The 25562-nt window shown below is 33.1% G+C and overlaps 2 protein-coding genes across 5 annotated transcripts; one reads left to right on the forward strand and one right to left on the reverse strand.

Moving 5' to 3' along the window:
- Window positions 1–4439: 4439 nt before the first annotated feature.
- Window positions 4440–12588, forward strand: LOC130623895 (leucine-rich repeat-containing protein 43-like). 4 transcript variants are annotated; one of them, XM_057439435.1, is made up of 16 exons: window positions 4440–5043; window positions 5322–5373; window positions 5857–6041; window positions 6588–6698; window positions 6775–6816; window positions 7381–7511; window positions 7855–7975; window positions 8427–8544; window positions 8657–8733; window positions 8869–8977; window positions 9433–9486; window positions 9846–10082; window positions 10533–10606; window positions 10891–11020; window positions 11818–11928; window positions 12277–12588. In XM_057439435.1, exons 1-16 carry the CDS (start codon window positions 4951–4953, stop codon window positions 12483–12485), a joined length of 1854 nt encoding a protein of 617 aa, XP_057295418.1. In that variant the 5' UTR covers window positions 4440–4950; the 3' UTR covers window positions 12486–12588. The 4 variants fall into 4 exon arrangements, with proteins under 4 accessions (XP_057295418.1, XP_057295419.1, XP_057295420.1 ...); XM_057439436.1 differs by lacking the exon at window positions 6775–6816 and having other exon boundaries at window positions 4442–5043; XM_057439437.1 differs by lacking the exon at window positions 4440–5043 and having other exon boundaries at window positions 5857–6072.
- Window positions 12589–13209: 621 nt separating this feature from the next.
- LOC130623892 (PHD finger protein 12-like) lies at window positions 13210–25303 on the reverse strand. Its single transcript, XM_057439432.1, has 17 exons — window positions 25117–25303; window positions 24183–24367; window positions 23182–23260; window positions 22749–22941; window positions 22110–22149; window positions 21642–21680; window positions 20554–20686; window positions 19201–19310; window positions 18720–18777; window positions 17919–18047; window positions 17375–17662; window positions 16681–17056; window positions 15594–15673; window positions 14833–14905; window positions 14609–14692; window positions 14359–14441; window positions 13210–13982 (listed from the first exon to the last, which is right to left on the reverse strand). The coding sequence occupies exons 1-17, from the start codon at window positions 25162–25164 to the stop codon at window positions 13518–13520; spliced, it is 2463 nt and encodes an 820-aa protein (XP_057295415.1). The 5' UTR covers window positions 25165–25303; the 3' UTR covers window positions 13210–13517.
- Between the last annotated feature and the right edge of the window lie 259 nt (window positions 25304–25562).

The following is a 25562-nucleotide window of genomic DNA, read 5'->3' on the forward strand; positions in this document are numbered from 1 at the left end:
AATAAAACAAATAAGTTTGGACCGAGGGGTTAAAGTATAAGTTTAGTAAAAAATGCAATAAGTACGGCTCGTACCCCCCCACCCCCGGATTTTGACCCCCCCCCCCCCCCCGTCTTTTGGTCCGGATTATACGTCCGCCGAACTTGAACACACAAAGAGGAATATGCCGTGAACAAGAAACGGTAGTCGGCATTTTAGACACGTATATTTTACAGACCCAAAATATGCCTTATTTCTTTGTATTATAGCTAATTATGGTATAAATAATTAATTAATTACTTTGCAATTTTGCTTCTTATACTATTATAGTTGTATTTTAATGAAACATAATAGTATTAAAACGGTTTTCTTCTTTTGAAAAAATTTATTGCTAGTCCTGTTTCTAATCGACTTTACTTGTGTATTTTAAGCTTTTTTGTTGCTGTGCTTTTTCTGGAGATTTTAGTTGGATTGGAAAGCTCCTGTGTAAGGTACCCATTCCTAAAGAAAAATTGAAGTAATTTGTACAATTAAAAGGCGCCGGGCTGTGTTTTATTTTATTGTTTCTAAGAGGATGTAAGAATACAATATTATCAATTTTAATTGGTTTTATCCAAATCAAGGTAAGGCTTAATCACACAAAAGGTAGCTAGCTAGAGCTCAGTTTTGTATAAAAGAATTGAAAGTAATTTGTAGAATACATATGGAGAAGCTGTATTACTACCTAACTGATAGCCAGATATAGGAAAACCTGTAGCTAGGGTGCAGACAAAACAAATAGCTCTGGGCGCTAGAGTGAGCTGACTAACCGTTTTTTATCATTTTTTATTTATTATATAAGTAACCTGTTTCAGTAATTAAAAAAATATCCACTTTTGCTATCAAACCAACAGCAATGTAATTGTCAATAGGAATTAGTTTTCCGTACACCCTCCCTGAGAACAAGGTTTAAAACGACATTAAAACATTAAAACTGTCATTAAACAGAACTTCAAGGATGCCAAAGCCGCACCACGTCCTCTAAACGGCGTTGGCATCTTCGAAACTGCTTGTAATTTTAGAACAAAGGTGCTGATAAGCTGCATACGCCGTATAACGTGCAGGCGTTTTTGGGCAAGTTTAGCGTTTTGCAAAAAAATTGAAGTATTCACCCGAAAAAACCTGCATAGACCATAAAGTAAACTATGTGGTAGTAAAGTTCTTAAAAGAACTGTTTTTGATGGTTTTTGATAAAATTTACTTGATAAATAACTTTTAATTTTTATTAACTTCTTTCTCTTAAAGCATCTTTTTCCAACTATCGTCCACAAGGTATGTTACAAGAAATTGAATTTTGAAAATGCTCCAGGCAAGTTCGGGAAAGTGCGGGCGGTTTTGGAAGACAATCACTAATTTAATTGGAAAAGTTGCCCAAACTCGCCCTTATATATGTGGCTGTTTGCAGCTTATTGACACCCTCTTATTTTAGAATATTCTCAGGAATAATAGACCAAGAGAAATTACATCACAGTTTTTTGTCCACCGCCCACGTGTGTTTAAGAACAACCCACATAACAAAGTTCATTATTTTTTAAATTATTTGTGTAAAAATTACTATTTCATTCACGATAAACCATTTGTCAGTCATTTTATTCGCCCAACAAAGAATCCTATCCAAGGTGCTTTTCTATTAGTGCTGAATTTAATAATTGACATGGTTCAGCATAGTTTTTAAAAGGGTCTGATTGCAAAATATGATTGCCAAAGTTCAGCACTTGTAATATTTGTGTATTTGTGTACTCTTATCTTCTAAAACACACACAAGAGACATTATAATTTCCTCCGGGTGATTACATTAATGTTGGTTGAAAAAAAACCGAATGATGAGAAGTCATATATATATGTTTTTAAATGGGTCTAGGACAATAAACTTATTTAATTTCCCTTGGCCTTGCATCAATCAAATTCTAAAAAAAATAAACACTTCTAAAATTATTTTGTCAGATTTGGAAACTGTTGGTATGGTTGGAACTTTGCGTATAAAATTAGTAAAGTTGCCAAATTGTTTAGTTTTTTTCTTTTATACTTTTCCGAATTAGCCTTAATTATTTATAAGATGAAAAACAGTGCTTTCAATTCCATTGACTTGGCCATCCCTTAAAGGCACTGGAAGCTTCACTATATGAAAATGTTTTCTTTTTCTTTTAGATTGTGTACAATGGGAGTGAGTGATGTAATCTTCTAATGCGTGTGGTGAAAAGAAGGCGAATCCGTTATTGTTTTTCTGCCCAAATTTGAAGCTATTTAATAAATCTTGATAAAGTTAAAAAACTGTTTTGATTTGTTTGTTTTTGTTTTAATTGTTTCCCGTGAGTTTTCGAAATTCGTTCCAGCAGATTCTGTGGCTTCTACTGCCGGTATTTTTACGTGAAAAAAATACTGTTTTGTTGTGAGGTCATTTACGTTAACGTTAGGACCAACTTCTGCGGGTAGTACAACTCGATGTATCACATATCTTTCGGAATACTGCTAAAAGTGTAATTTTGTATTGCGCTCTTTACTTTTACCATTCTGTGGGAAAAGGCGGTACAAAATTTTAACACGCGTTATTCGTTTTTGTTAGTTTCGCGTAATCTAATTTTCTCGCACATTTTGAAAAGAATATCCCACGCACATCAAATACTCGCGCAGTCTACAAAAAAACTGTTTTTGAGCAACAAATTGTTCCGCAGAGCGTTTATTTTCCTACCTCGTCCCCAGGGTTCTTCTATGTGATATTCAATTTTGATGTATTTCGGAAGATGTTAGCGCCAATTAAACAAGAAGCGCTAGGGACAAAGTATTGGATAGTTTTTTGCTTGCAACTTGCGAAATGCTTCGCAACCTTTTTTTTAATTTCTAGTTGTACTGGTGTAGAGCGAACACTAAATTAATAATCAAAATATTTTTAACAAATTGGCACCGTGTTGTGACTAAATGGAGTGCGATACTAACACAAAAACAAAAAACATGGCTGCTCTTTCAAAACAAATCACGGCAGACGCACAAAACAGAAAAATCTCTCTGATTGTTTTAGCTGCATTCTTTGTACCAAAAATGCAAATACTTTTTCACACTTATAGGATGTTATATAGGAACATATTCTGTGAATACGTGTTGAATATATATAAGAACTGAAACCAGACATTCAAAAAATAAACAAACGTGTGTTCTCTTACGATATATCATTTTATATTGACTAGATTTTTGAGTAGCCACATATGAATTAGTGAAATATATTTTAATTTACCATCAAAATGTATCCTAGCATGTAAGTTTTGTTCTGTGTGAGGAATTAGCTATCAAAATACTGCCCAGTCAAAATCTTATAGGTTTATATATATAAGCTCTTATAGATGAGTTTTAATGTTTATGTTTTTACGGGATTCTTGTGCATACAAGGAAAAAATTAGAAAAATCGACAGGCAATAAAATGCAAACCTTAGGTGAAGAAAGTCAAATTATGTTTGAAAACTTTTGTACTGTGGCTACCTAGCATCTTTCCACTGATATATGATCTAAATCAAAACTAAAAGCAAGCTATTTATTCTAATTTCAAGATCAAAGGATGCCTCTATCTGAAAATAAAGTTCGGAATGGACTATTCCACGGCTTACCGCCTGCATTATTTTGCCTGTCAATCTGCGTAAGAGGTCTGGGGATTATAAACAACACGTGTTACGATGAAAGTTGTCTATATAAACACATGCTATTCTAATTTGAAGATCAGTATAAATATACCATTCATGTTTCTCAAATGTTTTTAATTCTTAAGAATATGCTGTTATGTTGTTAAAAATTTCATCTCCCTAAGGCAGCGGACATAAAAATTGCTATCGAAATAGAACAAAATAAACTAGCAACAGATCATATGGCAATAAAGGACTCTTCATTGGAAACATCAACCCAAAAAATATAGTTAACATGTGTGAAACCAATACAAGAGAAGGTTACAAAAAAATTGTTTCTAACAGCCTATGAATTGGCGATAAATCTGACTTTAACAATGGCTCAATTTAAAATTTTATTTTGTACTAAAAAAAGCAGGAAAACAAACAACGAATAGTGTGAGTGCAGGGAAGAGTGACAGGTATCCTTTCTAGGCCTGATTTTTCAAAATAATATTTAATTTAACATCTGTACATTGTGTTAAGCTATACTGTAAAATAAACACTTCTTGTTTCTTCCATACAGTACCGCCTGAATGTAATGTTATATGAGCTTTCGGTAGCGTCAGAACTTTCGTTTTTATTATATATCCAATGTTAAATACTTGATCTATTTTGCATGTCAAAAACAATAGAGTTCATGTCCCACATGTGAAATTTAACTATCGCATGAAATTTTCGTGTGGCTTATTGTTTTTTATAATTATGGCAGCTGCTAACAGATTAACACAAAAAAATGTTTAAAAAGTTAATTACACGAAGGGTCGTGTCTCTATTGTTTTAGCACACAAACATCTTTTATTCACACATGAATTTATTTGTAAAGTATTTCCGATTTTGTAAACGCTTATGCGAATGTTATTGTTCTGCACACGAAAGAAATGTTATTACTTTTGTCTATACATGCAACGATTTATATTACGCTAGCTAAAATGTATAATCTTTCGATTAAAATTAGTGTACCATATTGGAAATGTAATATAAAAACAAGGCAGAATACGCTTGTCGTAACACCCTCCTTCGTTATGATTTTTAATTAACTTTAATGCTGCGAAAGACTTAAAATATTGGTAACTAAACTATCTTCTGTAAAAAAAAATTGCGCTTAGATTTATTTAGATTTTCTTATAAGATTGTGGAAAAAACATTTAAAGAACACTTGAAGCTTTTTTTACATTATTTTAAGTTGGAGGAGAATAACTTGCTGCATAAATATATTGTCAGGAAAAGGACGTTTAGATAAATTGAGTGTAAAAAATTTGTTTCACTTTTTATGTAATAAAGTATGCAAGATGGAACAAAAAGTGTGTCTGATGTCTTTAATGGATTATTAAAGCAACTTGCACTAGATGAATTTCCATCTGGTAATGGAAACTGGGTTTGTATCTATATATTTTTTTCTGTTAGTCTTGTATAATGATAACCTATAACTATAAAGAAATGGAAAAGATTTGTAAAACATTCTGAGCCTCAAAAACCCTTAATAAGAACTCTCTAACCTTTTAATGAACAAGCTAGAGCAAAGTCTCTTTTTAGACCCCAAACCTCAAGTTATTTTTTATCCAGTTCCTTGATTTCTTGAATGTTGCCTATAAGAAAGCATGTATACGAGTAAAAATTAGGTATGTGAATAAAAAATAAATCTTTTTTTTTTAGAAAAATCACTTGAAATGGCGGTCAGACCTGTTAGAGCCACATAACTCAACAAGTCAGTAAATAAATTTGTTTTCTTGTGTTTGTCTAATTTGTCTGTTAAATAATACACATTTTATGGACACAAAAATGATATCATATTTTCATTGTGTTAGAAATACTTTCATATAAAGGGCACCCTACACAAGATTTGCATAGAATAACGATCACATCTGTTAATTTTTGTGCAATCTTAAAGTTTTAAACTTTGAATCTTGTTTGAAAATTCTTCAGAAAATGAATTCATTTGAAATTATACATCAGCAGAAGTTCTTTTTTCTAAATTATTTAACTAAATAAGCGTCAGAATTTAGGAAGAATGAAGAAACTGAGAGTATTGAGAATGTGAATATAATGTAATCGCTTAACAGTAAAACCTTTTTTAAACAAAAAAACACAAGTCCAAAGTATAACTTTCCAAAGCATGGAATATACAGAGTGTAACTTTTCTTTAAATTTTATATCTTATTTTAAATCACCATATTCTTTTTACTTTTAGAAAATGCTGATCTTTTTTCAGTGGAAAGTCTGAAATATTTAGCTAATGAAATACCATTTCAAAAGGATACAGATTGGAGTGTGGATGCAGCAATATTGCAAGATAAAATGATAGAGAATGGAGAAGCAATGGCTTTGCAAAGTATTCACAGGTGTTTCAAGAGGCTTAGAATTATTGACAAACATGTGTGTAGTAATACTGTTATTTCAGTATAAGGTATACAATAATTTCCCTATCAATGGGAGGGTAGAGACCACTGATGTACTAAATTGGTCTCGTTTTATAAGAAGTTTTAAAATATCCCAATGACATAAATAAAGCAATTGAGTTGATTTGTAAGGTGGTAAAATTGTTAATAATATCCCATGATGAGAGGTGGTGAGGCTTGCTAGTTTTTTTACAAACTGAGACAAGGAAAGTACAAATTCAGACATTTTTGGGTCATGTCATATATAATGTTTAAATAACTGATATAAACAAATAAACTGTTTTTAATATTCCTAATATTGCAGCTGGTAATATTTTGCGTCATGATAATAAAGACTTGTGAGAAGTTTGAATAGCAGATATGTCTGTGTTGGCTGTTGGATTTTTTAAAAAAGAAAAATTTTCGTTTCTGCCTCATGGTAACATTTCCTGTACTAATTAAGTTGCATCAAAAACCTCAAAATATACATTTACTCTAACATATTTACTCTAACTTATTTTTTCTTTTTTTCATGATTATTTAGGTTGCAACAGTTGATCAAGGGTTAAAAAAATTTACAAACTTGACTGAACTAATACTTACTGCAAATAATATAGAGACAGTTGATTCAAGTTTACTACCGAGAAGTTTGAAGGTTGGCTTTGTTTGTTTGTTTTTTATTACATGCATTTTGTAATACACTCGTTTTTTCTCTTGATTGTAAAGTTTAGGTACTCTCAACTGTTAACTGTTTACTACCGAGGAGTTTGAAGGTTGGCTTTGTTTGTTTGTTTTTCATTACATGCATTTTGTAATACACTCGTTTTTTCTCTAAGCAACTTGATTATAAAGTTTAGGTACTCTCAACTGTTTTTTGTGAAGTATTAAAAGTTATAAATGATAAATTGCTAGAGCTTCTGCTAAAAAGATTTTACAGGTAAAAACCTAAGTCTGGCTTTTAAGAATTTTATTTTTTTTAAGCGTCTAGATCTAAACATGCAATGTGCTATTCATCTAGAGGCTAATTTTATATTTAACAGAATAGGGATTTTTTTTTTTAAAAAAAAGGATTATTAGGGACAATTGCACAGTCACAGTCAGAATGTCTCTCTAAATTTTCTGCACTCATTTTTTGCAACCTTTTTTTCTACTTAATTTTATATGGAGAACTAAGATCATAAAAGTTAAGAAAGAAAAAAAAATAATTTGAGAAAAAGAATTAATTGGGAAAAAAATTAGCAAGAATTTAATTTTGCGAGCTCCGACGTTTGTTTCTGTTGCATTGATTCTATTTTGCGAATTTAAACAATATTTAACTTATGAAAAAAATTATTTAGATTTTAGAGCTCTGTGGCAACAGAATAGGAGATGTTAAAAGTCTGTGTTCGCAACCACCCAAACTGCAACATTTGGGACTAAGCTACAATCAACTCCGATGCTTCTCAAATTTCACTCAGCGCGATTGCTGGTTTGTTAATTTAATTCGATTTACACACTGATAATTGTGATTCAGTTGAATTTAACATAAAGTTTCCTTTGATTTAAGATTTAAGCTGAGAGACCATGGGAAGAGTAAAGAGTCTTGCATTTTGTCTTTTAAGGCCATGTTGCATCACTAGGAGCTTAAAACTAACGAAGCATTACTATATAAAAGGCCATCACGTTATAATAGTGCGATACTTTAAAAAAGAGTTGAACGACTTACGTTACTTAAATGCTAGAGTTTCTTTGACAAGTTAACATAAACAAAGGTTTGTCTAGAAAGTATTTCAACTATTTCAATGTGCTTATAATTTTGTCGTTTATTTTAGGTTCAGTTTGCTGTCTTTAGATTTATCTTTTAACTATCTCAGTGACGTTAAAAGCACAGTCGATGCATTAAAAAAGTTACCAAAGCTTAAAAGCTTGGTTCTGAAAGGAAATCCTTTATACGTACGACTTACTAGTATATATTTTTTAGATTTTCTTCTGGCTTTTACTTTTCCATTTATGTGGTGTTTTCGTACACGCAGTAATGTGTATATACATTAAGTGAAATTATTTAAGCACAGGAGATGGAGTGCTGAGACAAAAAGAAACACTTGAAATAATTTTTGGCATCTGGGACTAATAATGCTTGCCTGGTTTTGGCCCTAGTAAAACAGAATCTTAAAAAGTAAATTCATGAAATTGTGAATTTTACTGAAAACTATTTTTAAAGTAAAAATAAGTCATGATAGTTTTCTGAATTTCTTATTTTAGCCGATTAATTAAAGGTGTTTTGAAAAAAAAATTTGATCTAAAAAAACTAATTTTGGCTAAAAAACACAAGGCCAGCGAATCTATAGTAAAGTTCAATCAAACATCGCTTTTTCTAACACTTTATGTTATTTTTACTTTTTAGTTTTTTATTGGTCATCGAGGCTATGTTATTGACTCGATTAAATCTCTTACTTTTCTGGACGAAGTAAGAATTTCAGAAGATGAAAGGCATCATTTTAAGGGGCTAACCAACTTGAAAGGTAAAAACTATATAAAAAATTGAAAGTAAAAATGTGTTGCGATGTTTTTTGTACAAGCAAAATTAAATTTGATTTTTTTCTTCGTGAATTAAGAGAAATGTGTTCTGTTTAGATCTATGCTTGGACGATATGTGTATCACTGTTAAGATTGATGGGTTGAAGGGATTATCCAGACCGGATGAGATGGAGGTTAGAATTCGATTTTGATACACCTTTAATACGTCATTCCCCTTGTTTTCATATAACTTGATAAACAATAAATGGCAGGCAATACATTGGAAATCTTACTACAAAATATATTCCTTGTTACTTTCTTTTGTTTAGAATTCAGGTGATGACTTTCCAAAGTATTTCACAAAATATCGGGTTGAATTGGATTTCATCTCTGGGTGCGAAGTTCAAGATCAAAACGTTCTAACCCAAGAAAAGACAGGTATACTTTCTACAAGATTGCTATTTTATTCAACAAGCATATTGTACTTATGCCAATTTCGATCCCCAAATTTGCTGAACGTTAAGATGTCAATTGCAGGCCAAAAATTTGGAAAGTCTAACCAACGTAGAGTATTTCTATGTTTCATTTTTGAGCTTGATTGCATATAGTTGCACTTTATTTCTAACCCTTGAGTCACGTGGAAAAATTAGACCAATCACATGGCATTTTGGGTTTTAAAAAAAAATATATATACGTGTTTCTTTTATACAAACTGTGCAATTATATCTTCGCGGGAATTAACACTCCATCAGGATTTCAGCTTTGTTTTATTCTTAGAATTTTAACCAAAATGATTTATTATACATTTTAAGATTTATATAAACTCACATGAAAGATGTTTCAAGTGTCTCTGTGTGTTGATCTTTGTACTTACGCTTCAGTTTTTATTGCAGAGCAAGATATCGTGGTAACGAGTGAAGATGATTCTTTAGAGTGTGTTACCAAAGGTTGTGTACTTAGAATGTTGTTTAATACATTTTATATTTCTATAAATTTTGTACTTTTATCGGACTTTATTTGAAAAATTCGATATAAATACACTGTCCTGATCGGTAGGGGCCTCAAATTTTACATAGTGGCTTATTGTGGAATGGTTTTATAATCCACGTTATAATTTTAAACCATTTAAAAAATAAGCCCATAAAGAGCAGGCGAAAGACAGGACTTTTCGACAGTGATTTAGGTATAGCATTTGTCAGATAAATTATACATTTATTTGGATGTAAACGTATTCAACGTATTTTGTTCCTCCATCGTGAAATTTAAATAATAACAGTAATCTATAGATAATATATTCTCACTTTAGACGCAGGTGATGCAAGTGGAAAAGATGTCAGTAAAATCCAAACAACAGAAGAAGTCTGGTGTGAAGAGGAAGGTGTTTCTTCTTTGACATGCAACAAAGTAATCGTTTCAAGAAACACTACCATGTTTAATGAATATATTAAACGGAATATCAAGCTTAATCTGATCGAGAGCAGAATATTGATAAGTAATGAGCAAAAACCATGCAACATTGACGAAATAGAAAAACTGTGTAATGGTAGGTTTTATATGGAACTAGTGTATCATTGAAGAGTACTGTTTCTTTTGCTGCCCGAACGAATTATCCGGACGGAAAAATTGAGAAAACGTTCGAATAATTTATAGCAACGATTCCCGGGATATTTATATAAATTTCTCTTAGCAGCTAGAGAATGGAGATATTTTTTATTTTGAGTAGTTTCGAGGGCTCTATTACTTGATATCAGCTCGTAATGCAAAATGCTACCACAGTAGCAATAGCTGTGTCTGCACGGTTTTCCAGCCGTGGTACAAACACACAAAAATACGATTAATAAGGAGAGACCTGTGGCTAGAATAGAATATTGGTGGAAGCAATTCAAAAATAATTTTCTAATTATTGCATGGATTTTCTCATGCATACAAATTTCATGCAAGAAATAAAAATTTTATATTTGAATATTATTCATTTCATGTTAACATGTTTTAGACCCTTCTGGCATTTCAAAAGAAAAATCGAACAAATCAGCTGGTAGAAGACCTTCGAGAGCATCTGCGATGAAGGTTAGTCGACATTATATTGTATGGATTACGCCATTCTCAACTAAGCACTTGGCCACGCCATGCTTCATCGCTGTATTGTAAGAAACAGAACCTAACATGCTGACCTCTCTTTTGACTCTCGCAAAAAAATGCGGATTCCGGAACATGTTTAGTAGCTGATTTACAGGAAGCTGAGGTTTCCCTTTAATAGTCAATCAAACATTTTGAGGGATGTCAAATATGCATATTTCCTGTCTCCTTGTTCACTTTTTTAAAAAACAACTATATTAAACCTCATATATCAGGGAAAAGATGGAAAGAGTGAGAAACCAAAGAAGAAAATCAACAAACAGGATGCCACACAGTTGTTTGAATGGTCGCGCACAACAAGAGTAATTGCTTCGTGTGAGGTTAACACCCAGATGTTTCTACAAGGTGGATGCTGTTTGTTTGTTTGTTTATTTATTTGTGTTTGTTTGTTTATTTATTTATTTGTGTTTGTTTGTCTGTTTGTTTATTTGTCTGTTGTTTCGCTTGTTTAGTATCTTCTTAAATATTTTTCTTAAGTTAAATAAAACAAACTTGTGTAGACTGCACCAAAGGTTAATTTCAAATACAGCACTCTTTGCTGCACCTTCCAGTGTTTGGGTGTGGCGCTTAGTATAGGCTCAGGCTTTATTATACTAAAGATGGCAGTTTTTAGTAATTGTGATAGGTTGTTATAAAGGATATTCGCTGCAACGCTTTGGAAGTTGATTTGACTTCAAACGCTCAAAAAATACGGGCGCCGTTGCCAGAAATTTGTACTATAAGGGCAGAAACTTTTGCGTTTTGGCCCTTTTTTGCCAAAGCTGTTACCTTTACAGAATTCAGAACAGCAAAACGTAAACGTTTTTCACGCGAGTAAATTGTTTTTTGCAACCAAATTTAACCCCCCTTTCTAAAATTCGTTGTTATCAACAAATAAATGACACATGGATGGATATTATAATATCAAGTTTTTGCTCATTCGCAAAACTTTTTTTACACAAAAATAACCTTTTTCTTCGATTCGCGAACTTTGTTCCAAAAACCGTGAAACGCGTAAGTTTATTCCATAAATTGCGCGTTCTTTTGATACGCAAAAGTTTCGGCCCTTAAAGTAATGCGCATGTCCAGATGAACGTTGGGAGTTGCAGCTAACGTTTACAGTGGAACCATCTCAATGTCTTACTACATCTGCATTATAATAGGACAAGTTATTGACGAAGACTTCCTGATGAATGTAACACCACCTCCATCGGTACCTGTATGTACAGACAGTTATGTGAAGAAAACTGAATCAAAGAAAAAATCTGGAAAAGGTGAGTCAACAATTCCTTTGTTTTGGCTTATTTGTTTGTCCACACAGCCGTTCAGTAGTATAGTTTCTTTTGCAGTGTAATGTTTTTGTTTGATTTCACAGATGTTTTCAGGAACTGAATTTCGAAGAAACTTTTAGGATTTTTTCCAACTTTTGCTGAAACAGCATAAAAAATCTTTTTTTATTGCACACCAATTAGTACGCGCGAATTTCAATATAAATTATCTGGCGTGCTGGAAGAAACAAAATTCACCTCGCTGTTTGAACTGGCTTACCATAAGTAAAGATAGATCTAAAACTTAAAATCGTCTTTTCGTTTACATGAAGTGGATTTTTATATTTCTTATAGACGCAAGACGAGGATCTGTCCGCTCCGTCGCCTCTCTAAAACCTCCGAAAATTAAACCCATTAAAACGATTCACGAAATTTCTGACGTCAACACAGAACAGGGTGAACAAACTCCGCTGACTGTGCATTTTTACATGGAGCTGATTCAATGGAAGTCTACCCAAGATGGTGCAGCTTGGTCGCAAAAATGTCCTAGCGGTTTTTCATAAATAATGGGTGATGCGTCCTTCACTTGTAAATATTTTAATTTATTAAGTTTTAATAAAGTTGTCTAACATTATATATAGATGTAATGTCATAAGATATATTCGATTCAAAGGTAATTTTAAGCCCCTCTTTCCACGTAATAACCAAACGATTAGATGGTTTTACTATTCTGCACTACTACGTAGATTCGTGATATTCTTAGGTTCTTACCTTTATGCTCCGAGCTCGTAGGAAACCAAAATTATTTATGTCTGAATTTTATTTCGTTTTTTTCACACAAATAAAATTACGAAGATAAAAAACACATGTAAACCTGAAGCGAGTTAAGTGCGCATGCGCTGTAACATGGTCGGCGGAGAGATGGTTATGGCCCAAAATTTTACTTTACTTCGGATGAAGTAAAGCATTATGTAAACACGACATTTTAACTTAAGTTTAAGATTTCACTTTGCCTCAGGTGAGGTGGACGTTGTGTGACTAACGTTGCATACGTCGGGTGCACGTGAAATATACTTCAGCACGCATACTAAGCTTTCGCCTTTAAGCCTCCAAACATTTGCTATAATACTTCTATCAAAAACGTTTCAGTGACCCAATTCGCGAAAACAAATCCCGTAAAATATTTCGTAAAAATAGGATTCGTAAAATAAGTATCGCAAAGATGGGAAGTCAAATCGACCTTTCCAGTAAACGTCGCAAAATATGAAATAAAATACGCAAAGTGGCTTCCTCATCTTACTTATTTGGTCAATGTACAATGAAAATATATAAAAACAATGTACATTTTTTTCTATTTTTATTTTTTTGTTTGCACAATCACTATTCAGATTTTATTTTATCATTTAACATAGTTCATTTATTCTTGCACCTCGTAGGTGTCCACTTTGTTCGCTACTCGATGTATGTTGATGAATTTTACGAAATAATGATAGTTATTCACAATACATTCATGATAGAATAATTACTAGGTCTTTCGAGTATTTCATTTTCCGCCATCTTGCATCGCCCCTAGACTTAAGAACATTCAAACAGGTTCACGTTACTATGGCAATTTCCTTTTTTATCAGTACCGGTTGATTCGTCTGTACATTCTGTGTGGATATCGCCTTTATCTTGCTGTTCGTTTGAGCGCTGGTGTTCGTTGCACAATCAACAATACTGAACACAAAATGTAAACAACCGAACTTTACGTAACTACCATGATGCAACACGGCTGTACCTTCCCATCCTGCACCACTACCACCAATTAAACTAGAGGCACTAGCGCGACAATTACAAGAACGAGTTATGAACTCAGTACCCAGACCTCTTGTAGTGCGCCCGATAGGTGGTTTTCTTTTTCTTTGCTGAGGGTCCAAATATTTTGAATTAGCGTCGAATTTTGCATTGCTTGAGGTCACGTGTTGTTTCGGTTTTTCCGAGAAATCACACGAGTAGAGAACGTTATCAACAATCGTTCCATGTTCAGAGTAGTTTAACAGCTCGTATTGTCGAGTTTCCTTAAACATTAAAAGGGAGTGTGAATACATCAAAAAGGTAGCAAAGGATTGTTCTTAATTTAATGTCAAGGGATTGTGTATTTCAGCCTTAAGACTTAATCGCGAAAATAAATTCTCGCAAAAACTTAAATTGACTAAATTGGGCAAATAATTCTCCTGTTTGGTAATTCCCAGTTAAAAAACGATCATTGTTAAAATAAAAAACTTCTGGTAAATACATTTTTCATGTGTTTTAAATGTTAATTTTTTCTAAGCTACAGAAAAACGTAACGCAAAAATAAATTCCTGTCAAATATCTGTATTCGATCAATTCCCTCAATAAAATAGCGCGATTTAGGAGATGTCTGACAATACAGTATAATAAAAAACAAAATACCTGATCGTAGAAGATGGTAGCGTGTTTACCGGATATATAATTGCAAAATCCGTAATTTGATAAACACAAATCCATATCGGCGCCTGAAAAGAGAATTAAACTTCATACAAGTTAAGCATGCATTAACAACGCTGCAATGTTTATTTATTTGCTTCGCTCGCTACCAAATATCCCTAATTTTCCTTGGTTTTCGTTAAAAAAGGTCTATTTGTCACTACAAACATTTCAATGGTTACAAATAACCACATACCTTGTCCGGCGTTAAACGTTCTGTATCTCATATAACACGCTGGTCCAACACCGTTTAAGGGCGACAATACTGCTAATACGTTCTCTAAAAAAAAAAAAAATGCATTGATCGATATCCTAACTCGACATCACCAAACCAAAGCCATGTTAACGATTTTGCACAAACAAAAGAAAGGTTTGACATGTTCGAAAATGTTATCAGTTATAAAAATCGCTACCACTTACTTGTTTCAGTGACTTGTAGGTGGATCTTCTTCTCCGTTATCCCTGGCTTGCTAATTTTAGGAATTTGTTGGCTCTATATCATGAAAATAAGATAAAGTAATATCATAAAGCCACGTGAACACGAGATAATATTTTCAGGCGATAGTAACAAATTTAAGTTAATTACTACCGCCTAAAAATATTAACATGTGTCGCCAGTATCAGTATTTTGTTGTTATCCACGTCTCTATAATAACAGCCGTATGTTGTCTCTCTTTTCACAAAAAAGCGACGTGTAACAGGAACACGAAATAAAGTGTAATTTTGAGGCGGACGACACCGTGGACATTTCCAGGGGTTAACGACTAGTTTGTTGTAGATTCTAGTTGTAGATAGTCTTCAGGTGTTACGTACAATACAAAGAAAATGCAGTTCAATCAGATCTGAAAAAATTAAATCCATGCCAAATAAAGCAAACTTTGGTCATTCGTAAAATTTAATTTAACGAAAAAATTGAAAACATTGTCTACTTAAATTCGCGCAAAAATTAAACCAAGTTAAAGTTTGTTGCGCTGTTACGAACTGAAGACCAAAACTTTGAATTTAGAAATAAATTTAAGATCAGTCTAAACCATACAGAAATTTAGGCCCAATGTTAAAAAAAAACTCTATGTTCAGATAGTCCCATAAAGCAAAAATAAAATAAAATACGTCTAATGTCCATAAAAATGCACGTTCATTCCCATAATACAAACCAAAATTTAGGTCCAATGAACACCTACCTTCTTCTCGACAAGTTGTTGCAGCCTTTGGAATGCAAGAATACGTACCAGACGATCATCTAACTGTGAAAGAGTGGGATCTAGAAGCATAACATTCTTTCTATAATCTTAAGACAAAAAAGACCTGTGGCAATAGCCACAACAAGAATAACAACGACAAACGATGAAGCCAACAAAAAAAAAACAACAAGACGTATGATATACGTAAACAACCTCGCGAATAAAGTTTACAAAAAGCTGTGAATTCTGTTACGAAGTTAGACACGACATATTTTGCTATTCGAATAGGCAATAATATTTGTTAGGCAGTACGCAGTTATTTTTTAATTGATTTGTGAGATCTTCTTGAACGGAAAATTCCTCGAAATTTCAATTTTCGTTAGATCAGTCTGGAGTAAACTGACTGACAGGAAGAAGAAAGACCACAAGCTCCACTAAAAATTTTCGAAATTCTGTAATTCAGTAAACCCCCCTCCTCCCTCCCCCCCCCCAAAAAAAATATTTATACAGTGTCGAACTGTGTCGAAAACAAATACTAATTTTGGCCTGAAACATCATTTAGATGGCTTCTAAGTACTTAGAGAGTTTAGGTACGAAGTTTAAATCTGTGACGTTGCAATTGACCATTTCGTTAGTTAGTTACGAGTTGGAAACACATCCTCACAGGCGAGATAGATAAAAAAAAGTAAAAATAGTTACCAAGATGAGATTCGAACACACGACTACTCCCGTGTCGGTGCTCAGAGAGGCAAAAATTTCCATTCTTGTAGGACACATTTGCGTTTTAATACAAGCTCACGAGCTTGTAATAATAATACGATACGTTGAATTACACGGATAACAACAAAGACGATAAAAACAACACCGGGACCTGACGGCGACAATAAGTAAAATTGGAGTGAGTGGCATCCCATGGATTTTGAATCAAAGTTGCTGGGGTAAAAATATCTTAAAAATCTGTCGTTTAAAACGTTTAAAATTTTTTTTAAGAAGGCCACGTAAGATGATAACAAAACAGAATTAACCGCATATCCTTATACATTTAAAATCTGATTAACATTGATCAAATAATTTCTTTCATAGTTACCTTTTAAAATCTCAGTGCTTATGCTGCTCACCATATGACTACCAGAAGATGCAACACTGGCCATCTTGGGTGTCAGGCTACTGCTGGCCGTTTTATTCACCATCCCACTTGATGTACTCACGAAGCCTCCTTTAGACACAACAGAGGAAGTCGTGGTTACACCAGCTGTAGAGGTTACATTCGTGGAGTTACTAGCAAGAATGATGATTTTCTGGGATGTGGTAGAAGTGGCTTCGTTATTTTGCGCAGCAGGAGCAGGAGATACACTCTCTTTGGGAGATATTTTCATTTGAGTTATGTCTGATGGAGTGTCTACCTCCATACACGTTGAGTCCGCTTCTTTCACGGTATCGGACTTCTTGTCAGGTATTGGTATCTATAACACAACAGATTGGTAAGATGGTAATGGTTTATAAGCGACATTCACGTGGAAGACGATTATTGCGCGAGATTCACGTGAAACATGATAAATCAACGACATTCATGATGCAATGGTATTTTATGACGAACTTTAAATCTTACTTATTGTTTTTTATCTAATTTTTACTAATTTTCGGACACCTCCTAAAAAGAAATATATTGCGCAAACCCAATTATTGTGCAAAGAATTAACATTTACGAGCAAAAAGCTTTTCGCGATACGCAAAAATTAGATGTGCGTAGAAATTTCACAAATAACGAAACGGATACATACTGCAGCAGGAGTTTTCATCTCTACATTTTCTTCTCTGCTTTCGTCAGAAACTTTCAAAGAGCTCTTTTCTGTCGTTTCGACGCTATCCTTTGCGCTGGTGGTAGTAAGAGAGGTGTTTGTCGTCGTCGTCGTTGTTGTTGGTGATGCCGTCGATTCAACTGTTGTGCCGGACGTAGAAGTTGTTGTCGAGTTTGACACAGACGTCTTTGATGTAGGTAAAGGAGGTGCTTTCGCTTTTTCTAGATTACCAGCTATTGAACATTGCAAATCTATCACGGATTTTAACCACTAGAACATAAAAGTTTACAAATTCACAAAGCGATGATAACCCTAAAATTTTTGTTTAATCACCCGAAAAAAATGAAATCTCTCTTCGTTTTCGAAAAGATATAGCTCAAATAAAATAGCCGTTATCATACCCTTCCAGACGATCGCTAATGCAAAGTATTTGATAGTGTAAGACGGGACGTCACTTTCCATGTGAGGGGTACTTATAGTAAAAAGATAAAATCACAAACGTTACGAAAAAGATAAAAAGTTGTACCTGTTCTTTTTCTTCAGCTGTCGGTAACTGGAAGGGCTTCATGTGTGGCGCCACAGGTTTATTGAAATACTGATCTGGAATCACTACAGCTGGAGGATTCCTATATTGAGCTTTGACAATCTCTGGCACCTAAATTAAAAAAACAGATGTGTACAGCACACGTGTGAATGTTGTGAGCAAAAGTATTTAGCCCTCTGGTCCGATGTTTTAATTATTCAAAACTTCGTTTTTGCCACGTTGGTTAAAAACAAACATAAGTCAACGATAATCCTTAAACATATCCATTTATCTACCCTTGGTTATGTTTTAATAGATACTTTTATCAGTTACGTTGCGCAGATACGTTTAGTAAGGGCTGTAAAGTACGTTGTCTATAATCAACATTTAAAAATTTGACAAGTATATTAAAATAAAGAGCTATAAGATCTTGTTTTCAAAAAGAAGTTCATTTTGTTCCTGCTTATTATATTACATATATCAAATTTTAGTTTCAAAAGTCAACATATTTGTCCTATTATCATTGATATCAACTTAAGTCATTATCCAATGCACTTTACGAAAACGCAGACAAGCACATTGGTTTCACTTTTATTTTTATCACGTATTTTTATATATGTGGGCGCTCCATATATTACTGTTTTCATATACTTTGACGCTTCATATATTACTACAATATAGAACAAAAAACACGACAACGAACTGGTGATTGGGTTAAATTAACAACACTTAAAATGGGTGATGGACACTCTAAGTAGAGCCTTGTGAGGGTTGCTACTTCCATATGCTTATAAACAAACTTACTAAGCAGGTTCTTCGTTTCTTTGGCTGATAATTCTTCCTGTTCATCAGTATTCGTTCCCTGCGCAAAGAGTTGTTACATTAGAAACATGCTTTAGGAGAATAGAATATTCAGGAAAAACATTTATCGTCAGTATTCAGTACCTGAACTTCATTGCCTCATTCTGCTCATGACACACACCAAAAAATTCTAATTTTCGCAATAGTAACACTTTTTTTAACATAAGCATTAACATTGTACCGCATTTCCGAAATGTCACACAGAAAAGTAAGTGTTATGAAACCTTTCACACGAGGTGGTCAACTTCTAACGAATTCTTAACAGGATCAAATATAACCAAAAAATAGTCTAGTCCTCTTCCACTAGCATGGAGAATAAAACTTATTTACATATAGAGATGTCAGCGAAAACATTTAAAACAGAAAACAAACAACCTCCAAACAACCCTTAGACAGAAGACAAACATAAATTAACCATACTTACTTTTTAGCTCTCCGGAAAAACTGTAACTTGATTGCATTATGGGAAATGTTCGACCGTAGTTCTTCCAAAATTTGAGTTCGCATGCTGTACTTTGGCGTTCGAATATTTGGCTAAAAGAGGGAAAATATTTTTAAATAAAAAGCAACAAAGCTAAACCGACAATATTATGATTTTATGGTAGGGTTTAATGCTTAGTAAGCATATTTTAATCTCACAATATCCTTAAAGAGTAAGTTAGAAGTTCTTCAAAATCTTTCCTCACTTCAATTTCTTCCAAATGTTGCGAATCTTGTTTATAAAGTTAAATTTAAATAGAATTGAGGACATTTCATAAGAATTTTCTACCTTTTCAAAAAATGAAGGACATTTGAGGACATTTTTATTTTTGAACGAAATGAAGAATATAAGATTGAAAAGGTACAGTCATGAGTGAAGAACAAATTATTTATGTAGTCATGTAGCATTTTCTTTCCTTTTTTAAAATAAAAACACGTCACAAACCAAATAGTTCTGTAAAACGAACGTAAAACGTTCTGTAAAATTAAAGAGATTCGAAAAGTTGTTAAAAATCTACATTTTAGAGAAGATCTGAGGGATTTTGGGGGGGACTTTCCAAAATTGAGGAAAATGGCGAGTTTCGAGGAGGTGTGACAACCATGTTTCTTCAATGAGGTCACAATGTATTCGAAGCGAGACTGGTCAGCCTGACAGTCTCGAGTAAAAGAAAAAAGAGGAAATGTCAGGGGAGAGATCTCCGAGATTGCAGGTTTTACATGCCTTAGGAAAGGTTAATTTTATTTTTTATCTTTGGTTTTCAGAAATTGAAATGGAAAACACGTGATTTACACACGTGGGTTTTTATTTATTAATTTTCTCACATCTATTGACACAGTATTATTTCTGATACAAAACAGATGTTAAATGTTTTGTTTCACAATTTAACTTTGTACTTGTATAAAATGTAAAACGTATATTTAAAATGTACAGTGCTAAATTGGGTTTTCAAATAGTTTTCCACATCTATCTGCATGCTTTAAAGAATGATAAGAAATCCATCAATTTATTTCCTGATCCAGGAAATATATATCCAAAAACTGCATCATTGTGGGTCATTACATAATTACTGTTTTTTATTCCCAGAAATGAAGGAAATGTACGAGAAGTAGAACAGACGAATCTGGCCAAGAGACTTACTTTATCATACTTTATATACATTGAAACCTGAAAGGTCAGGCAGGTTAGGCTAAATAAAATTTTAAAAGTTGCAGATTTCAGAGCTTTTTATATTGCAATTGATTTGTATTTTTGTTTGTTTTTACGACGGAGGGTAAGATGTTGGTGTATAACACCTACCTCGAAATTTTCTGGATGATTTGGGCATAACCACAATCCAATCGGCTCCTGTGCTAATGGTGGTGTCAAACAATCTTGATGGAACACCAACGGACAAAAATCACAATTAACAAGACTCGCAATTCTGCTTGATCTAGAAAAACAAAAAAGGACAACTTGCCCATTACATTTAGGTTTTTCATACAGAGTCTAATACAAGTGTATTTCTATGCATGTGTGACCATGTGCACATGCTATCTCATGAAAAACTCGTACTTTTATAACGCTTGAGGAACTTTGAGGTAATTTTTAACCCCCAGTTCAAGGTAGTATGCAATTGTAAATTTAAGGAAATTCGAGAAGGATTATGATGTCTTATCCTTGATATCAACCTGAAGATAATTTCTTCAAATGAAAGTAAAACTTAAGTATAGCTACAAAAGGTTTATTGTTAGCAGTTAACTACACAAACCATTCATATTGCTTACGAAGTAAGCTTATTTAACCCCTGGGACAGCATCCCTTGATTACATCATGCTTAAAAATCCAAGACATTAAAAATATTTAAAAACCCGTTAGCCCGTGGAAAAATCCACCGGTTCGCCCGTCCTTTTTATACCGCATTGCGTGCGTCTCGCTACTTGCGCAGCTAAGCTACCATTTTGCCATTTTGCGTGACAGACAGACAGACAGACGTATACGGGTATTATAATATAGACTAGTCGTTAGCCCGTGGAAAATCCACGGGTTCGCCCGTCCTTTTTATACCGCATTGCGTGCTTCTAACTATTGCGCAGCTAAGCTACCATTTTGCGTGACAGACAGACAGACGTATATGGGCATTATAACATAGACCAGTCATTAACCCGTGGAAAAATCCATGGTGTCGCCCGTGGCGTTCGCTCGTCTTTTAAATTTACCCGTCGCAACAAAGTGGATAAAAATACATCGCATTTGATATTCGTGCGCATATTAAAAATTTCGTGTTTCCGTTACGGGACGCCTCTTTCGCGGACAGACAGACAAAATAAGGCTATCATAAAAGAGATAACAAAAAACAATTTTAAGAGGAAAAACAATAAATATTTTAACTCTAATTGAAGACTTACTTTGAACAAACAAAACACAATCTTTGTGCATCATCCTCTCTACACAAAAGAAAAAAACAACAGAAATACACAACTTTGTTTTACAAAACCCAAACATTTCTCTACAATTAGAAGTGAATATCTAGATTATGTGCCCAAGTTAAAATTTTAAATGAAAATTATATGTACAAGACTGTCTCCTTTTCTTGCGTGGCAATTATGCTTAGATCTAAAAAGAATTTCAGATGTAGACTTCAAAAAGTTGATGCTGGATGAAAAAAAATATATTTTAAACACTTTAGGAGATTTCCTATACAGTTTTTTCTTTTCATTACACACTTTTCTGTGTTAAAATTTCTTTTATTTTTACAAATTTATATTGTTGTCAAGATAAGTTTAAAAAGATTTAAGCTAACCTTACTACTCTACAGAGTTAACTCATGATACTAACAACTTCATCAAAAACATAAAACAGGTAAAATAACATACTTCTTTTTAGCCTGTACTGGAGTTTTTCGTTTTCTATCACCTAAGGAAAAAAGGTCAAAATAAACGTAGCTTAAACAACACATAGAAATATTTTAAAAAATAAGTACTTTTTATATAGTCGAGCTTTTTCAGCTTTTTAAACAATGCAAGCATTAAAACCAGGGACTAAGTGCATAATATAAATCACATTGTAAAAACCTTATTCTTGTGTAATCTATTAAAGTCTTATGAGTGATTCGAGATTAATCAAATCAAATATATAAATAAATTCTCGTGCTATGGTAAATAGGTTCATGTTAAAAACAGGAAAATTAATTTAAAACAATTCCTCTTATGAAAAAATGTTTGACCAGGCCTTTTAATATACAATTTTTTTTTTAAAATAACCATTCTAAACCCCTAGCACATTTTCTATGTGTTAGCATTATAAAACTTCGTCCAAATATTTACAGGCCAAAGTTTTAATTTTTTTACGCATGTGTGATCTTGATCATGACGGTTTCAAAAAGAGAGAAATATGTTTTGTAAATTGAAAAATGCAATATAATTTTATATAAAGCAATTTCTAAAGATCTTATTCACTGAAAAAAATATGACAGAAAACCACATGCATAACAATGAGCAACCTTAATGAAGTACCTGGCATGACAGTAAAATCTTGCATGCCCATAGGAAGCTGAAACTCTGTTGGATTTTTATTGCGATAAAATGATGTAAGTTTTTCAAACGGGTTCATTCCTAATTCACTATCCACTGGTGATGAAGAGCGACTGGAACCACTAAAAACACTTTTTTCACTTTGAGATGAAGACAGCGGTTGTTTTAAATCAGTCTAGATAAAAAGGATGCATTCAACAGCTTTACTTCACAACTAATATACATTCAAGTTTGCCTTGGTATTAATATATAGTCTTCTAAAAACTATGCAGAGTACCTTCAATAGTAGTAGTGTCACTTTCACCAATTTAATATACACATCTAACCACATATAACACACCATTAGTTTATTCCAGTGGTCCCGCAGAGTGTATTTAAACAGAATTTTTGCATTAAGAACAAGCAATAGTAGTACCTTTTTCGTTAATCCGTATTTACATTCATTACATATCCATTCCCCAGTGGGTACGTCTTCATCTTCCAGTGGTGGATCACTAGAATTTAAGTATGTACATGGTTCACAGTATAATCTAATGTGATTGGTTCATTTAACTCTTTAATTCCATCTACAGACCTGGAAATTTTTTAGGCCTGGGGGAAATTGTAGTTACTGCAGCTTCAGATCAGAGAAATGATTAATGATTTTTTTGTTTACTCGGCTAAATGTTTTGTGGAAGCAAATGGCAACAACAGGCAATGTTCATCTGTAAGCTTACTAGAACATTAGGATATTTTAATAGTCTTATGAATAGTCTTATGACTTCTTCGTTACTTAGGACTACGATATTGCTTTAGAATTGAGAATAATCTTTCATAATTATCTTTCAGCCAATATAAACATAAGTTTATAATGGCTGATATATAGGGATAGAATGGTGGGAACATATGGTGGGGAAATGGCTATAGTATTTAGATAATAACGTTACTGCTATTTTATTTTTGTGCCCCCACTTAACTGATCGTTTCAGAGCCAAAAAGCCAGATCACATAAAGAGATCTGGCATTTCATTTTGTACTTATATCAATATTAGCTTAAATGTTTTTAAGTTGAATTCGTCACAGCAGATGAGAAAGAGATGTCCCTTACTTTCTTAATTTGATTTGATATCTAGAAAACAAGTCAAAAGACATATGTCTTATTTGAAACACAATTTTTAACACTTTCCTCTGATTGCAGAACTCAAATTAGCAACAAATCTGTCCTTGTTCTTAAAAGCAACATGCTCCTCTTCCCTCTCTAGAGCCTGTTCTTTGTGCACAGATTATATGCGCAAAAACGTTTGGAAATTTACTAAGTTTCAACACTACACCAATAAAAAATTGACCTCCATACAGTTTCCAAAGCACTGCCTTTAAATTACAAACGATCACTAAACAATCACTTAAGGATATGCAGCTAATAAAAATTATACATACCAACATTGAAGATGAAATGAAGATGGACACTGATCACAACAAAGCAAGTCTCCTCCTTCTTTACAAGCATCACAACTATCTCTGTTGACAGTTCTATTCGGCCTACGAAAAAATGCAGCTTCTTTTGCTGCTAGGCGGCGTTTTGTTTCTTCTGATTGTGGGGGAGCAATAAGTTTTTGTATCTCCTAAATACATCATAGTAGCGAGAATCTCAGTTACGAACAAATTTCCAGAAAAGATTTTAGACTGAAATCAAAAATTTATCACTAAAGCTTACTTTTGTTTTACAGATTATGCAACTTAAACACGCAAAACTGACTGCAGAATCATAAGTTGCACCAACAGGGCCTTGCACTCTTTTTAAAGATAAATTATTTAAACAAAAGCAGCCTTTACATGCAGTTTCATTCTGAAGGTGAAATTACAATTTTAGTTCGGTCTCTTGTCCAGTATTTATAAATGTTTCTATAATTTTAAGCAAAATGAAAATCATTTTGGTGTTGATTTCATTTCAGTGTAAAAGAATAAAATGAAAATTCATGTCGCCTTCAAACTATTTTGCAAGTGTACAAAGCTATTGTGCATGTTCAAGCAGTTATGGCACATGTAAAATTCACACTACCCCAATATAAAAAAACTTAAAGTAAAAACAACATATTTTATTTTGGTTTCAAATCTCATTTTACGTAAATCTAATGTTGGTTCTGGGTAAAGGAAGAGTTTATGTGAAAGTAAAAAAAGTCATTTTAGGGGTCTTTGGGTGTTATGGGAGCAAAAAATTTTCTTTATTAGCCAACAATAGTGGAAAACTATTTTTTCTCTCCCAACTAATCTGAATAACATTTGTAACTTTAATTGAAACCTATAGTTTTAAAAAATATATAAATCATATAAAACAGAAAACAATTTAGTGACAGAAAAGAATCAGTTTTACCTCCATTAAACCACCAGATGTGTCTAAATCATACTCTACTTTATCCATTGTTTATCCTCTAAACCACAATTACACATAAAATAAAAAATCATAAAAATGGGAAAGTTAGAATGTAAGAGTATTTCCTCCATAAGGCTTCACAATTTGCTACATTTCGATAAAGAATAAGGAAGGACAGGATTTAAATATGATGAAAGATAACTTATCTATAACAATACCTAAACATAGAAAGACAAATTGAACATTATACATTTATCCACTAAATATATGTCTGTCTGAACTGATTTGAATGATGCAACTGACGGGTAACTTGGTGGAAAAATGTGTATTTGCAGTGTGGTTATAACTACAATTACTAGTGAGACTATCAATCAATATTTTGTCAAATAGAATAGAACGGATGTTTCAAACAAGTGTCTTGATAAGTTATAGTCAAGAAGTTTAAA

Source organism: Hydractinia symbiolongicarpus, chromosome 13 (assembly GCF_029227915.1).
Source record: "Hydractinia symbiolongicarpus strain clone_291-10 chromosome 13, HSymV2.1, whole genome shotgun sequence".
In the NCBI taxonomy this organism is placed as follows: Eukaryota; Metazoa; Cnidaria; class Hydrozoa; order Anthoathecata; family Hydractiniidae; genus Hydractinia; species Hydractinia symbiolongicarpus.

Bases quoted from the DNA above. Each gene is read 5' to 3' on its own strand.
- LOC130623895 (XM_057439435.1), top strand. From the start codon at position 4,951: ATGCAAGATGGAACAAAAAGTGTGTCTGATGTCTTTAATGGATTATTA. The intron at 8,978-9,432 runs GTATACTTTCTA...TTTTTATTGCAG, and splicing joins TCTAACCCAAGAAAAGACAG to AGCAAGATATCGTGGTAACG. The intron at 11,021-11,817 runs GTGGATGCTGTT...GCATTATAATAG, and splicing joins CACCCAGATGTTTCTACAAG to GACAAGTTATTGACGAAGAC.
- LOC130623892 (XM_057439432.1), bottom strand. From the start codon at position 25,164: ATGGATAAAGTAGAGTATGATTTAGACACATCTGGTGGTTTAATGGAG. The intron at 17,663-17,918 runs GTACAACTTTTT...TTTATGTTCTAG, and splicing joins CAGCTGAAGAAAAAGAACAG to TGGTTAAAATCCGTGATAGA. The intron at 14,906-15,593 runs GTAGGTGTTCAT...TTCATGATATAG, and splicing joins AACAACTTGTCGAGAAGAAG to AGCCAACAAATTCCTAAAAT.